This window comes from Nerophis lumbriciformis, linkage group LG26 (genome assembly GCF_033978685.3).
Source record: "Nerophis lumbriciformis linkage group LG26, RoL_Nlum_v2.1, whole genome shotgun sequence".
Classification (NCBI taxonomy): domain Eukaryota; kingdom Metazoa; phylum Chordata; class Actinopteri; order Syngnathiformes; family Syngnathidae; genus Nerophis; species Nerophis lumbriciformis.
This window is the reverse complement of record NC_084573.2, coordinates 25,261,967-25,280,323: the sequence shown is the minus strand read 5'-3', so window position 1 is coordinate 25,280,323 and position 18,357 is coordinate 25,261,967. Positions and strand designations below refer to the sequence as shown.

The window sequence follows — 18,357 nt, the reverse complement described above, 5'->3', positions numbered from 1 at the left end:
ACTGCAAACGTGTATTTGACTTGTTTAAGACCTAAAAAGCAGGTGTTGATAAACTACTTCCCTGCTGTTAGATGTTACATAATGTTAACATCTTTGAAAATTGTCATAAAAATTAATTTTTTAACATCTTTATAGATACATACCGGTATCAATAAGGAATATCGATAAGGGTATCATATCGATAAAATCCTAACGATATACATTCCTAATTGTGAATACAGTATATATGCATATATATTTAGCTTACATTTTTGATAATTAAATATATTTGACTTTTTTCCAGGACATGTTCTTTCCTTTTTTATCTGGGCTAATTTAGTATATACAGTGTATAGATCAGGGGTGCTCATTACGTCGATCGCGAGCTACCGGTCGATCGTGGAGGGTGTGTCAGTCGATCACCAGCCAGGCATTAAAAAAATAGTCCTAAAAATGAGCGATCATAAATCTTCACTATGCTTTCGTCACTTGATTGACATTCACGGCACCCGAGGGTTTTCTGAGATGACGCTGGCTGCTGCCAGCTCATTAAAATTACCGACTGGAAGGCGAGAAACACTTTATTTCAACAGACTCTGGCGCCGCACCTGCCGTCAAAACTCCAAAGACCGACTGCACAGTTGCACAATAAAAGCTCTGCTTCATCCTGCCTGCACTACCAAAATAAGAGTCTCAGAAAGCTGGCGTGCACAAGCTAGCAAGCTACGGAGTTTGCCGACAATGTATTTCTTGTAAAGTGTATACAAAGGAGTATGGAAGCTGGATAAATAAGATGCCAAAAACCAACCACTTTCATGTGGTATTGGACAGAAAGGAGGACTTTTTTTCTCCTCCATTCGAAAATGCGGACGTTATCAGCACTAATGTCTGATTCCAATCAATGCAAGTCATCAGAATCAGGTAATACACCAACTTATATTCTTGTCTTCATGAAAGAAAGGAATCTATATGTGTTAAACATGCTTGTATTATCTTTAAACACTTAACTTATTAACAATATTAACTATATGTGTTAAACATGGTTGTGTTATCATTAAACACCTTTAATTTATTAACAATATTAACTATATGTGTTAAACATGCTTGCATTATCATTAAACATCTTTAACTTGTTAACAATATTAACTATACATGCTTGCATTATCTTTAAACACCTTTAACTTATTAACAATATTAACTATGTGTTAAACATGCTTGTATTATCATTAAACACCTTTAACTTGTTAACAATATTAACTATATGTATTAAACATACTTGTATTTTCATTAAACACCTTTAATTTATTAACAATATTAATTATATGTGTTAAACATGCTTGTATTTTCATTAAACACCTTTAACTTGTTAACAAAAACATATGTTTCATAAATAAGTAAATCTAAATTATATATATGAATGAGGTAGATCCCCACGACTTGATCAATTGAAAAGTAGCTCGCCTGCAGAAAAGTGTGAGCACCCCTGGTGTAGATCATCACTACTACTTGACTGTCTCGAGGTGCTGCCTCTATCTCCTCTCTCAATTAGTTTATATTTAATGGCTTATTGGCGTTGCAGGCTCTCGTTCGCCCTCCATCAGCAGTTGTCACTCTGCGTTAACCGCTACATGCCATCGATCTGTTCTCAAGAGATCGGCCTGGGCTCAGTTCACTTTTCATTGGGTCTGTTGGCAAATATTGACATAATCTGCGATCCTTCTTCTTAGGACGTTTAATTCAGTTGTCTTGGATCTATAAAGAATAAAAAGCAACTAAATGGTAACGTATGAAGTCAGGTTAACAATCCTATGTCCGGCAGGGAGGCGGGATCAAGATTATGGACAGACGATACGGCCAGCCTGTGTACCCGCCCTCACCGATCACCAACCGCATTTCTCTCCTTCCTGAGAACTTCCTGGTTTCTGAGACTGTTCAGCCAATCAGTCGAAGGGACTTCTTGGCTGTGTTAGCAAACATAACCAGTCTGACAATCAGGGCCTCTTACAGTACAGAGCCCAGTGCTGTGTACAGGTAGGTACACCTGAACACCACTCATTGCTTACATAAACAATGGAGATAACTATTCTACAGTTGTCAGATTCCAGACTTCTAAAGGTTTTGCCTGTGTGTGTGTAGACTCCACTCGTTCTCGATGCAGGTGGGCCATCCTTTTGCCAGAGGAGAGAGGATAGCGTCAGCTGTCGAGATGTGCTCTTGTCCTCCAGGATATGCTGGGACATCCTGCGAGGTAATCATACACACACAGTACAGTACATATGACACTATGGATTTCTATGCAACTGTGATATTTGCTGCATATAAGAAGGTATATGTGATCAACCATGGCGGAGTAAGAACACACCAAAAACGTTCTCTAAATACTTTGCCAATACCGTACAAGATCTTGACACAATTCTGAAAACTACTCGTCCTGCTCAGACCTCTGCCATACCCTACCTTCCAGGTCCTAAATACAGACGGTGTCTCGGGGTTACCCCCAAAATGTAATCACTTGTTCCTAATCCCATTTTTGACATTTTCTAAATAGTAGATGAACATCTTGTGACTTTTAAAGCTATGTGTAGGAGAAATGGAGTGAAGCCTCTTGTCAGTCATCTTCGGTGCCGCAAGTTGAAACTTGTAATGTAAACGTAAGGACGTATGAAAACCGAATTACCCTTTGTACGCTACTCACGAGTTGTCAGGATGTTTTTCTCGACATTTTTTAATGTCTGTCTGTTCATTATTTCACTACTGTTTTCATACGAAAGGTATCATTGTAGAAATTATCCGGATCAGCCCCAAAATGTACCATATTTTCCTGACTATGGAGCGCACGGGTATATAAGTCGCACCCAATAAATCTTAGAAGAAAATATATTTTTCCATATAAAGGGACAAGCGGTAAAAAATGGATGGATGGATGGATAGCCGCACCAAACTATAATCCACAGTTATATAGGTTGTGAAATGAGTTATTTACACAGAAAAACATTGTAAATGTTTATTTACATACCTTAATTTTTTCCAAACTGTGTCTGTAACATGGCAGTAAAACGGCTGATCAAACAAAAATCGTCATGGACCCACTAGCTGTGGAAGCTAGCTCTCCAATCAGCTTATTAGACTCAATAACTCCATGGTGACGTTATGGTGAATTTACCAAACTGAAACAATACAAAAAGAATGCCAGTGTAAGTTAATAATACTAACAGACACTTGTAAACGTGTTAGCATATTCACTAATGCTAACGACGCTAGCTTGATTACATTACGATAGCATGTACAACTGTGCATGAAAACTCTCCTACAGACATCACGCATGGGACATTTAGTAATTATGAAGTGTTTTAGTGTGTTTATTGTAAAACTAAAAAATGTTTCTTGGAGTGATTAATGAAGAAACCATACGAGTGAAACGCTATAGACAGCTCGAAGACGGAACGGCACTTGTACTTCCGGTTGAAAGCTCAGTTTAAACAAAAGGGCACTGCAGCACCATAGCCCAAACAATAACACACCTATTCAGTGTCTTTGTTCTTTTTTTAAAACTATTTGCATCATGGCCGTCAGTGAAGAAAAATACATAAATCAGCGGCACCATTTTATAAACCGCAGGGTTAAAGCATAGGAAAAACGTAGGGGCCTATAACTGGAATTTATGGTCATGACTTGTTCCTTATCTCTATTCGGTCATTTCCTAAAAGTTAGATGATGATAATCTGCTTGTAACTTTTTGAGCTATATAATTATCGGAATAAAAGAAACGGACTGAACCTTTTTGTCAGTCATCCATTGTCTTTGCCTCTGTAGGGCCGCTAACACATGAAACGTGACATACTGTAAAGGTAACGTAAAGTAAAAATAATTCGGATCAGGCCAAAAATCTCTTGTTCGATTAGACATTTCCTGAAACCTTCATGGAAATCTGCTTATAACCTTTTGAGTTATTTAGTTATTTTGCTAACTTTCTAAGCAGTAAGCAAAGGTTTTATTTCACAATTATAATTAATATTTTTTGCCACTGTAGCATTACAGACAGTTTAAACCGTAACACTGTGTGAATATAGGAAAATAAAACACTGTACTTTAATCAAGTGATTCTTTGACGTACCCGTAGTGGTATGCGTACGGCAGTTTGAGAATCACTTATTTAGTGCTCACAGTGTGATTTAGCAAGACTAATATGGTTCTGCGCCCGCTGTTTTGCGTCTATATCTGGGACATCTGGAATGTTTGTGCAAACTGGCACAGTTACGCACAAACGGCTATGAGAAGGGAGGCAATTGCGCTGCAAAGACAGACGATGGAGAGAGAATCCTCCATCTGTCTGCGTGTCAACATATTTAGATTGTATGACATAAAGATATTAGACATCAGCAACATCATTATATGATTTTATAACAGCTGATTCAAACAAATTAAATTGATTCGATTTGGTGTCTGCTTGTATTTTAGTTTTTTTTGGCGTTTGTTTCTTTCCATATAGATATAATAGTATATCTCTTTTATGAAATATTGACACTTTCTTGCATTTGGATCACAACACCGGCGCCTCCCAGGATGTACCTTCAACATACTAAAAATAGGTTCTGTTGTCTAGATCACGCATCTATACTGCCTAGAAAAGGGGATTCATATTATATTTGTCTGCTGCGTATTCCACAATAAAATAAAACAGCACAGGTTGGCCTATATGATGTCATAAATTTAGAGGAAAATGAGTGTTTCATGCAAAAACCTCATTTAAATAGGGCGGTCTGAACTACTTTTGCACTTGTTGTCAATTGTACACGCAGTTTTAGTAGATCACCCGCAACACTCGCACTTTTTTGTTCTGAAGGCGTTATTTAGATCTTAGACAGAGTAGAATATACTTTTTTTATTGAAGCAAGAACACATCAGCCTTAAAATCCACTTCAAAGGGTACCAAAACTGTCTTTGTGTGGTTTCCAGGCTTGTGTTGCTGGATTTCGTAGAGTGGATGGACACCTGTACAACGGTGTGTGTGAAGTGTGTCGTTGTCATGGACACGCTACAGAATGCCACCACATTACTGGTCGCTGCCTGGTAAGTCATACACATTACCCACCTACTTGTCTTATTTGTTTCCTATAAACAAATTAAAAAAAACATAAAAAAGGATACTTTTGTTTTTGAAACTCTCAAAATGGGTCAATATTGCTCTCTTTGAATATTGATTTAACTGCTTGTACGCTGCACAATCAACAAAATATTCAGAGTGATATATTTTGGTGTCTAACATTATGCATGTTGTGAACTGTCAGCCTGTAGGAGTTTCATTGATTTCCAGATGATTTATTGTTAGATGCTCTGCATTATGCTCACGTATCAGTCGATTAGTGAGTCATTGCTCACTATAGTTTTAGAAGAAAAACAAGTCTGATATTGATAATATATTGTGCATATTTTTTATACATATCATTGCATATCTGTATCCAAAAACATTCAATCATAATAATCTGCAAAAAATAGCACCAAAAGATGAAAATAATACTGTACTATTAAACCTAAAACGGACACATTAAAAATTATTTTTAAGTTTTAAAAAAATGATCTACTTCAAACACACAAAAAACAAACACAGCATCTCAAATATAATATCGTCATTTGAAAAAACAATAGTAATATTCCATCCATCCATTTTCTACCGCTTATTCCCTTTGGAGTCGCGGGGGGCACTGGAGCCTATCTCAGCTACAATCGGGCGGAAGGCGGGGTACACCCTGGACAAGTCGCCACCTCATCGCAGGGCCAACACAGATAGACAGACAACATTCACACTCACATTCACACACTAGGGCCAATTTAGTGTTGCCAATCAGCCTATCCCCAGGTGCGTGTCTTTGGAGGTGGGAGGAAGCCGGAGTACCCGGAGGGAACCCACGCAGTCACAGGGAGAACATGCAAACTCCACACAGAAAGATCCCGAGCCCGGGATTGAACCCAAGACTACTCAGGACCTTCGTATTGTGAGGCAGACGCACTAATATTAAAGGACAAAAAAGAAACAAGAAGCAAAAGCTGATAATGTTCTGCCCCATTACTCAGTTATATATATATATATATATATATATATATATATATATATATATATATATATATATATATATATATATATATATATATTTAAAGCTGCGAGCAACGTTGAAAGGGCCCTCGCCCCCTTTGCAGCTCGGGGTTCACGCGTAAAGTACGACCCCTTTTTTTCACCCAAAAATGGAAGACGAAACCCAAGTTGGCCGACTTCCTGCTTGTTTACAGGTATGGGTTCCTGAAACTTTTATGTGCGTCATGCCATGGTAGCTGTCTACTGCAATTTTCCTGTTGATATGTGAAACTGGTAGGCGGGGCTGATTTTTTCTCATTTTAAAAGTGGTGGTAGGGAGCCAATTTTTAAATGTTATTTTCAGGACCCCAAAAGAATTAAATTTTTCGTCATGCGGCTGCAAAATTTGGAGACTTTTCGTGCATGTTGCGAGCTTCATGAAGGGGTCCAAATATCTACAAGAAAAAACAGCAATGTCAATAGGGCCCCGGCGGTGCACTGCATCGCCTAATCATATTCTTTTTTATTCATCAACAATACAATACATAAGGACCCTATATAACAATATGTGGCATACAATTACAGCAACCATATCATATTTAATGATATCCATGAGTACACACAATATTAAAGCCTCTCATTGTTTCATCAAATTAGTTTATATCAGGGGTTCTTAACCTTTTTGACCACGGGGCCCAATTTTTCAGCCGCTCAAATATTAACACCAAATTATTAATCCTACTCTTCATTTTAATCATATTCTATAATTACATCCCACCTACTTACAGTTTACAACCTTGTCAAATGATAAGAAACCATGTATTAATCACAAAGAATATTATTTATTTAACACATAAACCTTAGGCTTAGGTCATACTGATTGGAAAAATTAGTACTATTCAAATATACTGCATAGGAAGGGGACTCATACATTCACATACAATTATGTGGTGCTAAAATAAACTTACCGTATTTTTCAGACTAAGGGGCACTTAAATCCTTTAATTTTCTCAAAAATCAACAGTGCGCCTTATAACCCATCGGCCTACTGTACAGGATAATTCTGGTTGTGCTTACCGACCTCAAAGTTGTTTTATTTGGTACATGGTGTAATGTTAAGTGTGACCAGTAGATGGCAGTCACACATAAGATACTTGTGTAGACTGTGAGATGATGCCACCAAGCAACACCAAAATGTTGATGTTGCATTGAGAATATAGAACATTACTCACGGTGCTCAAAAATCTGTCAAAATGCTTCAGTACTACTTTGGTAAGCTATGAAGCCGCACCGCTTGATGGATTGTCGGAGCATTACAGCGACCGTAGTCAGACGTACTGTGCTTCAACATACTAGTATTATTATGGTGCGTGTATAAGGACTGCAAAATGGCACCTATTAGCAGACATATTATCTGACGTTTTGTTTCGCATTATTGTGCAAAACCAACATTTCTTACCTTCTGGTACCTGCTGATGTGTATTTAGGATCTGCATAAGTCCTAAAAATGTGCGCATGTCCGCCATTGTAGTCCGTGCCGGCGGCGTAGTTAAGCTTCTTCTTTTTCTCTATCTTCTTGTTATGGGGCATTCATCCTCTGCTGTTGCCATTTCTAATATATTATAGCCTAAAGTTGTAACTTGTACTGTATCTGTCACCGCTAAAAACTACCGGTGTAGTTGGTTTACATAATTCACCCAAGGAACTTTAGTTATTAGAGAGTTCTGGTCGGACGGTTTTTCAGGAGGAGATGCTGCTCCGTTATTGATTGAAGTAAAGTCTGAGTGTCATTAAAACAGTTCGCTCCATCTTTTGACACTTCTTCCACCCCTGTCCTTGCACGCTACACCGCTACAACAAAGATGACGCTGTCGAAGTGGAGCCACGTAAATAAGACCGTCCAAAAAAAAAGTTTTGACCAAAGAACCACCATTACATGCTATGTAGACCACAAGGAGGTGTTTTAAATGTAGAACAACAATCATGATATGACCCCTTTAATATGCCTTATAATCCGGTGAGCCCTATGGTCGGAAAAATACGGTAATTAATAATGAATATGTTTCTTAACTAAACGGTCAATAAAATTAAGGGATGGATAAAAATACAGCTTGACCACTTTAATCATAATTTTTTGCGTTTAACAAACTTCTCAATGACTTTAGCTCCAGACTTCTTCTGTTTGTTTTGGGAATGGTGGAAAAGTGTATTACAACTGAGTACTGCTGCGGCCCACACAGACCACAGTTGAGAAACAGATATTTTTTGGCGGCCCACTCGGGAGCGTTCGCAGCCTAACAATGGGTGAAGAAACACTGGTTTATATGAATACAATACACCAGGGTGTCCAAATCTTTTGACATACGTGTAAAGTGTGTGTGTGTGTGTGTGTGTGTGTGTGTGTGTGTGTGTGTGTGTGTGTGTGTGTGTGTGTGTGTGTATGTCTATATATACGTGTGTGTATATATATATATATATATATATATATATACATATATTTATACGTATATATGTGTATACATATATACACATACATACATACTGTATATATATATAATATATATATATACACACAAATATACTGTATATGTGTGTATATATAATATATATATATATATATATTTACACACATATATGTGTATATATATATATATATATAATATTTATATTAATGATATGAATGATGAATATATAATTAATAATCAATATAATTGAATATCAAGAGTATGTGAATGTTCGACTCCGACTTTGTTTACTTCAGTGACGACCTCCTTAAAGTTTTGGAATCAATCAGAAATATCCAGCAGCAAAAATGCGCCAAACATGGATAAGTGTGGAGAGAGTGTTTTGCATTTTTCTCATTATGCATTGTAGTAAATTTAAATTGGTGGAATTTTTTAATAATGTATGGTGCATGGATGTTTTTTTTGTTATAATATCCACAAAGTTCAGTGAGCAGGTTGTTATTTGTGACCATGTGTGTTGACTTTTTATGTTGGTTGCAGTTTTTTTGCGCCATGAGTGGGATATGTTGTTTGAATTGGGTCATATAAGTCAATGTTGTGCTGTATCCACTCCAAAGTGAAATTTGTGGTCATTGGCCTGCTCTAGCTACATTTTCCAAGATGTAGTGGCAAAACTGTAGCAATTAGATTGGCAGATATTTAAAATTAAGATGGAGGCACCCCACGAGCCTGACTTTTTAATAAAGTTGTGACGTCTCGCAGGCCAAACTGAAGACGCTAGCGGGCTGCACTTGGCTCGTGGGCCGTAGTTTGGACACCCTGTGCAATACACCCTTCAAATATTTTGTTTTTTCCTCTGTTCTCCCGATCAAAAACATATATTTTTCAGGAAAGTAGATATTGTGTCCCTTTGAGTTGAATTGAGATAAACAAAAAAAAAAGGAAATTAATCAAGGACCTAATACTCATAAAGACATACTATAATCCCCAGATGTCATGTAAATACGCCCCCTAGAGGCTGTGAGAAGAATATGATCAAAGCAATCAGATTAGACGCTTATAGAACTTTATAGCTTACCTTTTATCTTGCATAAAATATTTTAATATTTTTTACCTGTGTATAATAAGCTGAAGTTGATTGTAACATGGTAACATGCTTATAGAAACTATCCTTATGGACACACCATCTGCTGGACCTTTGAGGAACAGAAATGTACAGACACACACGCGCACACACACACTATCCACATAGCACAGAACACTCAGTGTGGCAGTTTGGTGGGTGGTTTCTTTTTTTACCTCGTCACAAACACACCTTGCGAGAGAGACACGTTGACAGTTCATCACTCACAGAGGCATGCACGTTTACATATTCCTACGCAGTGATAGGCAGAGCGATGGACGCACAAAGCTGAGCGACTGGATATTCCTGCGGCTCTGCAGGTTAACGCAGCGTGTGCTTGTGTCAGACGCGAACAGATATTTGATTTGGAGAGGAAATGCATCGGAACACAGCTGACATGCATAAAAATACACACGCATACTTATACAGAACAGGAGCAACAGAATCGTTCCAGCATCTGAAATTTTTAAAATTATGCATTGTTTTCAGTCACTGACTGTAAGGAAATAATTTTCTAGATTTCACTAATAATCCGACAAGTTGCTTGATTATGAAGCACATCGTTACAAAGTTCTGACTCATCTCATCGAGCCCTAAGTGCTTGGTTGCTATAGTAACAGAGTTTGATCTGACGATCGTCCCGTACCACTTCATTAACCTTCAACGCTCCGGGTTTGTTTATCACTTCGCTGTCGGCCTCGTTTTAATTTTATGTGAAGAAATTCCAAACATCCGTGTTGCTTTTTTTGGGGGGAAATTTCTGTGAAATGTTCTTCTCGATTAGATTCAGCCTTACTAATAAATCCTACATCTACTACAATAAACACCCATCCTCAATAAATCACTTTCCACTTCCACAACCTCAACTACACATCAGGCTGTAGTCCTGTACCGTATAGAATTGATCATTTACACTATGGACCTGAATATAATAGGAACATCAATATGAGATGACCTCTCCTTTTTTCAAGATTTGTTTTTTCTGGGGTAAAATGGGAAAATCAAAGACAAAACAAGATGATGAATAAACCTTTCAGAAATACATGTGTTTAGCTTGAAGTATGTTGGGCTCTGTTGTAGGGATGAGTACCTTTCTCATTTCAACCGATACAGTACCAATTGTACCGGTACCTGGGTATCGATACCGGCACTTAAAGCATATATATATATATATATATATATATATATATATATATATATATATATATATATATATATATATAAGAAATACTTGACCTTCAGTGAATTTTAGCTATATATATATATATATATATATATATATATATATATATATATATATATATATATGTATATATATATATATATATATATATATATATATATACATATATATACATATATATATATATATATATGTATTTATTATATATATATATATATACATGTATATTTATTTATTTTATTATATATATATATATATATATATATATATATATATATATATATATCCCATCCATCCATCCATTTTCTACCGCTTATTCCCTTTTGGGGTCGCGGGGGGCGCTGGAGCCTATCTATATATATAAAAAATAAATACTTGAATTTCAGTGTTCATTTATTTACACATATACACACACATAACACTCATCTACTCATTGTTGAGTTAAGGGTTGAATTGTCCATCCTTGTTCTATTCTCTGTCACTATTTTTCGAACCATGCTGAACACCCTCTCTGATGATGCATTCATGTGTGGCACGCACAAAAGTGCTTTCATCAAATGCACTAGATGGCAGTATTGTCCTGTTTAAGATTGTCACAACATTGCTGTTTACGGCAGACGAACTGCTTTACGGTATACAAAAACGTGACTGCTGTTGTTGTGTGTTGTTACCGCGCTGGGAGGACGTTAATGAAACTGCCTAACAATAAACCCACATAGGAAACCAATAACTCTCCCTCCATCATTCTACAGTTATAACGTGATTGGGCAGGTATGCTGTCTATATTGTGGGTTAGCGGACTCAGGTCCTCATGGACCTGAGTCCGCCTGAATTTCGGGAGATTTTCGGGAGAAAATTTGTCCCGGGAGGTTTTCGGGAGAGGTGAGCAGAGAGGCGAAACCAAAAGTTAACTGGGCGTATATGTTAACACACACATTCCAGTCCACTTTCACTCTCTGCACCTAGTACATCCTAACACCATTAAAACTGCAGGGAATATATGTCTGTATAGATTAGAAACCGAGTGACATCATTGTTTTTATCTTCTTTGAGCAGAACCAAGCCCAAAGCTAGTAACTTTTAAGGGGTACCATTTTGCTCAAAGGAGGGAAAATATTCCCAAAACAACCGCATGGAGTACCCGGAAGTTTAAATATGTCGCCACAGTTTCCACAAGGCCGCTGCAATTGTGCAGTGGTGTATGGCTGTTGTGATCTGTAATTTATTACAAATGTTTAAAATTGCAATTTTAATGTTGATGAGAAAAAAAGAACAGTTGTTACAATAACCAAACAAAAAAAGTGTTTATTTCAATCCAATCCAATCCACTTTATTTATGTAGCACATTTAAACGACAAAAATGTTTCCAAAATGCTGCACAACAATATTAAAAACAATATTAAAAACAATATTGAAATATTATCCTTGCTCCACCAATGACTGAATAAAAACAAAAAAATGAATAAATATAAAACCAATTTAAAAATAATATAAAAATAAATATGATTTAAAAACGATTTTAAAGGGTAAAACCAATTAAAACAGTAAATACAAATCAAAATTTATTAAAAAAAACACAGAGGACAGAGGACCATATTATTTCAACTATTTCCCCTGAAATACGCATTGAGGCTAGGAAGTGTGTTTGATCCGTTTACTTGAGTAATCGAACAAACTAGTTGATAGATTACTAAAATAAAGGATTCATATTTCTGTGCTTCAAATTAGCGCCATTTTGCTAACTTCTCCAACGTTGAGTGGTTGTTTCCCAGCAGGCACAAGACATTGATACAACGTTGATTATACATACATGCCCTTTAAAACTGACTTCGAAACAACGTTGCAGAGTAGTTGTTTTTGTTGAGACAACGTTGATGTCCAACATTGGACCCACGTTGTTGGTTGGGAAATGACCAAATTTCAATGGTCAAATCAACGTCTCAACCTGACGTTAAATAAATGTTGTCAAAAGGCATGTTGTTTCCACGTTGTATTTGTGTTGGCGAATATTGGTTGGAAAATCAGCAAAATTCAATGGTCATATCAATGACACAACCTGACATTGAATAAACGTCGTCAAAAAGCATGTTGTTCCAACGTTATGTTTGAGTTGCCCAACGTCAGCACCTAATTCAACAAGTTCTCAACGTTGTTTTAATGTCTTGTGCCTGCTGGGTTGTCTCATGTCTGTATCTCTGATGTGTGTGAGTGACTGGAAGAAAAGCTGTGATTCTCATGGGGAGATGCCATTTTTGCTTAATGTCGCAAGACCCCAGATAGTTTTGCAGACTGTTTTTAAATAATACAATTCCTCAGGAATAAAACTAATGATTTGTCACCTCCAGGACTGCTCCCACCACACCACAGGCCCCCACTGTGACACCTGCCTACCTGGTTACTACGGTAACGCCACCCGGGGGTCAGTTACAGATTGTCAGCTCTGCGCTTGCCCACTGAGTCTGCCTAGTAACAAGTAAGTTATCAACACGCTGAGACTAATTGTAAACATTGCCATCAAAGCACTCCATCTATCCCTGCTGACCCCATGACCCCCCCAGTGGCGCTCAATTGCTTCTCCGACCTCACTCGTCACCCCTCTCCCCCTTCACTCCACTCCTTTATGTTTTGTAAAGGCATCACAGCGACAGCAGCCGCTTGCTGGTGGCAGCACACGAAATATCACCACAGCAGTTGGTGTAAATGTCATCACTGCTGGTACAATCGCATTAAATTGTGCCAAAAAAAAGCTGACACAGCTGGTGATTTGAGCCTCATTAAGAAGTTAAACCTTTTTTTTATTTTTTTTGGCGCGCTACCTCTTCGTGGAAGGCTCAAATGACAGGTGTGTGCCTTGATAAATTAAATATCATCACCTTCTAAAGGTCAGGTTTGCATCCAATTGGATGGTGATGTTGAAAGTATCAGACAAAATATGTATAGCTATTAATTTATATTATGATAATTGGTCAATTCTCATAGACAGTGGCATTTAATTTTTGAGATCTTCTCACTCACTCCCACAAAAAACAGATTTTATTAGCACTTATTTTTGTTGCTCACTCCAGACTTTGTTTACTTTCTCACTGTATTGTAATGTATAGTAGAGACAACCCCCCTCCCCAGTTTGTCACATTTCATTTGTCAGGTAAACCGCGATGAATGGGCCTATATGAATCCCCTTTCTACTGTAAATATTTATTTTGGACATGTTTAATTAAAAAAAAAAGTTTTAAAAAGAGAAAAGAACAACAAAAAAAGTAATGAAAATAAAGTGCTATGGTGATGTTCCAACATGTGTACAGTTTTTATATTATCACATGTTCGAAAAGGAGTAGGAAGAAGCAGAGCTTATTTAACCCTACTACTTTTTCTGTCTAGAACAATTTCTAACACAATACTTCATTGTGAATTACGGTATTTTCCAGGCTATAGAGCGCACCCAATATATTTTAGAAGACATTTTTTTCCCCATATATTAAGCCGCAGATATATACTTCTGAAATGAGTTATTTACACAACGATTTTGTAGATATTTATTTATATAGCTTAATTGTTTCCAAACGGTTTCTGTAATACGGATGACGAAACAAAACAGAAGTCATCGTCATGGACCCGCTAGCTGCGGAAACTAGCTCTCCTATTGGCCAAAATTTACTCAATAAGTCCAAGGTGATGTTTTGGTGAGTTTAGGAACTGAAACAAAACTAAAATAATTCCATTGTAAGTTAATAATACTAACATAGACACTCGTAAACGTGTTATCATATTAGCTAATGCTAAGAACACTAGCTTGATTACATTATATTAGCACGCACAAATATGCATGGAAACACTCTTACAGACATCACACATGGGACGGTTTAGTAAGTAAGAATTGTTTTAGTTATATTGTCCATCCATCCATTTTCTACCGCTTGTCCGTTTCGGGGTTACTGGGGGTGCTGGAGCCTATCTCAGATGCAATCGGTTGGTAGGCGGGGTACACCCTGGACAAGTCGCCACCTCATCACAGGGCCAACACAGACAGACAGACAACATTCACACACTAGGGCCAATTTCGTGTTGCCAATCAACCTATCCATACGAGTAGGAACGCTATGAACGGCTAGAAGACCGAACATCAATTGTACTTCCGGTTGAAAGCTCTAGTCTAAACAGAAGGACAATGCAGGACTGCAGTACCTGCAGTGAGCGAACTCGTCCAAAAGATAGCGCCATAGTACAAATATTAACCCACCAATTCAGTGTGTTTGCTTGTTTCTTTTAACTTTTTGCATTATGCAGCTTATAGTCCGGAATTTACCATAATTTTTCTGTGGTCTGCTCGCACTTTTAAATATTTTATTAAAATCCCCGGACATTACCCTAATAAATATGAGCAAACAAAAACATACATATCTGCTACATCTTTATTAAATGCTAATTGAAAAGAACCACCAGTAATGGTTTGGACCAGAGGTTTTCAACTGGTCTCACCCTGGGACCTATATTTTATTTTCTCATTGTCATTAAGTCACAGTCTACTTTTATTGAACAAAAGTGTTTTTGCCCATAAATGCACAAAGGATGTATTTTCGAGCTCTTTACTACAGAAATATGGAGGAACATGTTTTGCATGAATACAAATAATGAAGCAAGATCAATTGTTTAAAGTTGTTTACTAATATCTGCACATTGCATTAAAAGATCAGATATTGGCTATAACTTTAATGATTTTAATGTAATTTGTCACTTGCTTGGAGTTGTTTTACAACGGAACCCTGATTTACGAACTTCTTTGTTTCTTGAACAGGGTCCGCAAATAATAAAGCTTGTATATTGAAGCAAATGTCTCCATAAGAAACAATGCAAATATATATAATGGGTTCCAGCCTCGACAAAAGTCCATATTTTAGTAAAAATATTTCCTAATATTGACCACAAAATAAAATGATATGCAGTACTGTGTATCAAATAAACAAACTTTCTATTGAATAACAAAGCAAAAAATGACAACTCGCTTAACTGTCTTCATTGACACACTGTCACTAGCCCTGTGGTGCACTCAGTTTGAAATCACAACACTCCTTAATTTTAACAGCCAGGTAACTTCAACTATTAATTAGGAATAAATCCACTTCACCTTGTCGGTTAATATTGTTTGCGTGCAGTAGAAGGGAGAGAGAGAGAGAGGTAGGGAAGGCAGTGTCGACAACGCTGTGTATATTTATTGAAATTTTCGCTTGTCCATTGCTTTCTTTGGACTCAAATTAAGCTAGCAAAACTAGAAGAATGACTGTAAAAAGGCTCAAACACTTAAAACGCCCACACAATATGGCATGGTTAAAATGTGTTGGGAAATGTGCCATTATATTCTTACAAGTGATAGAGCAGGAAGTATGTTTGCGGTAATATTTTATATTAAGCGCCTTGTCATAGGGCTGGACAATTAATCAGATTTTAATCTCAATTTTTATTTTGGCTTCTTACGATTATAAAAATACTGTTATCGGAAAAAAACGTACATGCAAATTCCTGAGCTTGTAAGGTTTGGGATCTCACCACGGTTGCTACTTTTTATTTGACACAGCGCTAGTATGCCTAATCAATAATCACTAAAATCATATGATTTCCGCGCTCACGTAACTACGAACGGAATCACAGAATTGGCCAATAAAACTGAATCCGTGGTTAAATGCAGAATATCACAGAAATGGTCATTAATGTGACTGAAAATATGTCATTGTTAGGAGAAGGAACATTTGTGAAAATAATGGCTCCAGGAACGCTCATTAATCCTCGAAACACATGCTAAACTAAACAATGTGGAGTAGGGCCAGGAAGCTAAAGCTAGCAAAAGCAATCTATTCCATTCATACACATCTCATCAGCATGTGTTGTTGTGAACGACATCATCGATGTAAGATCGACGTACAAACAGGACAGCAGTAACTTAAGAGGTGCTTTATAAAAAAATGTTTATTATCATTTTTTTTTTTTATAAACAGCCTCAAGTCGCCTCCTTACTCGTTAAGCTCAGAACAGCAGCACACTTCCCCCTTTCACAATAACAGTGCTGTGTGCAACATCCGGTCTGACTGCGCCAACAAAATAAAGGTTTTTAAAAAGTACCTTACACAAGCATAATGTACTTATTGATACTTTTAATAAATGATAATTATGCTTTGACTTAAAATACTGTTCAAAACTGTCCAAAGATCTGTTGCATCGATTAATTAACAAACATTTTATACAATTTTATTTATAACACAAAAAGAACACCTATGGTGGTGAAAAAAGTGTAAAAAGGTAAACAACTGATTTAAAAAAGGAACAACTTTTCATACAGTATTGCTATTATTTGGATTTTTTGTTGTTACTGTTTTTTGGTAGTTTTTTTTTAACGTCTCTAGTTTGTATCAGAGTGTATTATATTTCCAGTTGAGTTTAAGTGGGACAACAAATACCGTATTTTTCGGACTATAAGTCGCAGTTTTTTTTATAGTTTGGCCGGGGGTGCTACTTATATTCAGGAGCGACTTATGTGTGAAATTATTAACACATTACCGTAAAATATCAAATAATTTTATTTAGCTCATTCACGTAAGAGACTAGACGTATAAGATTTCATGGGATTTTGCGATTAGGAGTGACAGATTGTTTGGTAAATGTATAGCATGTTCTATATGTTATAGTTATTTGAATGACTCTTACCATAATATGTTACGTTAACATACCAGGCACGTTCTCAGTTGGTTATTTATGCCTCATATAACGTACACTTATTCAGCCTGTTGTTCACTATTCTTTATTTATTTTAAATTGCCTTTCAAATGTCTATTCTTGGTGTTGTGTTTTATCAAATAAATTTCCCCCAAAAATGCGACTTATACTCCAGTGCGACTTATATGTTTTTTTCCTTCTTTATTATGCATTTTCGGCAGGTGCGACTTATACTCCGGTGCGACTTATACTCCGAAAAATACGGTACTCGTTTTCATATTACTGAACAACCGCATTATTAATCGTGATTTCAATACCAATCTTAATAATCGTGATCATTATTTTTACCATAATCATCTAGCCTACCCTGTCATTCATTGATTAACATTTTACATGCGCTTCTTTAGGCAAAACGGTCCCTCCCCCCACGACAGCATCTTCATTGGAAGACATGATCATCATACAAGACAACTGATTTTACGCTCTTGTCACCTTACAGTAAAATATTAGGGCAATTTGTTAATCAAAATGGTCAATTCCATGTGTTGTATGAGAGAGCTCAAAAGTCACCAGCACACACACACACACACACACACACACACACACACACACACACACACACACACACACACACACACACACGCGCACACACACACACACACACGGGCAGCAGCAGCTGAGAATGTTGGTGATGCAGCTAAAGAGAGACACATCTCTCTCTCCCTCTCTCTGTCCTCCCGTTATTCCCCCCCTGCAGTAATAATAGCCTGGAGGTGCCCCTTAAAAATAGCCCTCTATTCCCTCGCCCTATGTCCACTGAAAGCTGCCACTCAAA

At 37.0% G+C, this 18,357-nt stretch overlaps 1 protein-coding gene across 4 annotated transcripts in view; it reads left to right on the top strand.

Moving 5' to 3' along the window:
• lama2 (laminin, alpha 2) overlaps positions 1-18,357 on the top strand; it is a 498,600-nt gene that overhangs the window by 219,132 nt on the left and 261,111 nt on the right. For all 4 annotated transcript variants that reach the window (XM_061987117.2, XM_061987118.2, XM_061987116.2 and 1 more), the window contains exons 16-19: positions 1,799-2,010; positions 2,116-2,227; positions 4,936-5,049; positions 13,166-13,293. In XM_061987117.2, the coding sequence (XP_061843101.2) occupies positions 1,799-2,010; positions 2,116-2,227; positions 4,936-5,049; positions 13,166-13,293 (566 nt within the window). The remainder of the gene's footprint in view (positions 1-1,798; positions 2,011-2,115; positions 2,228-4,935; positions 5,050-13,165; positions 13,294-18,357) is intronic.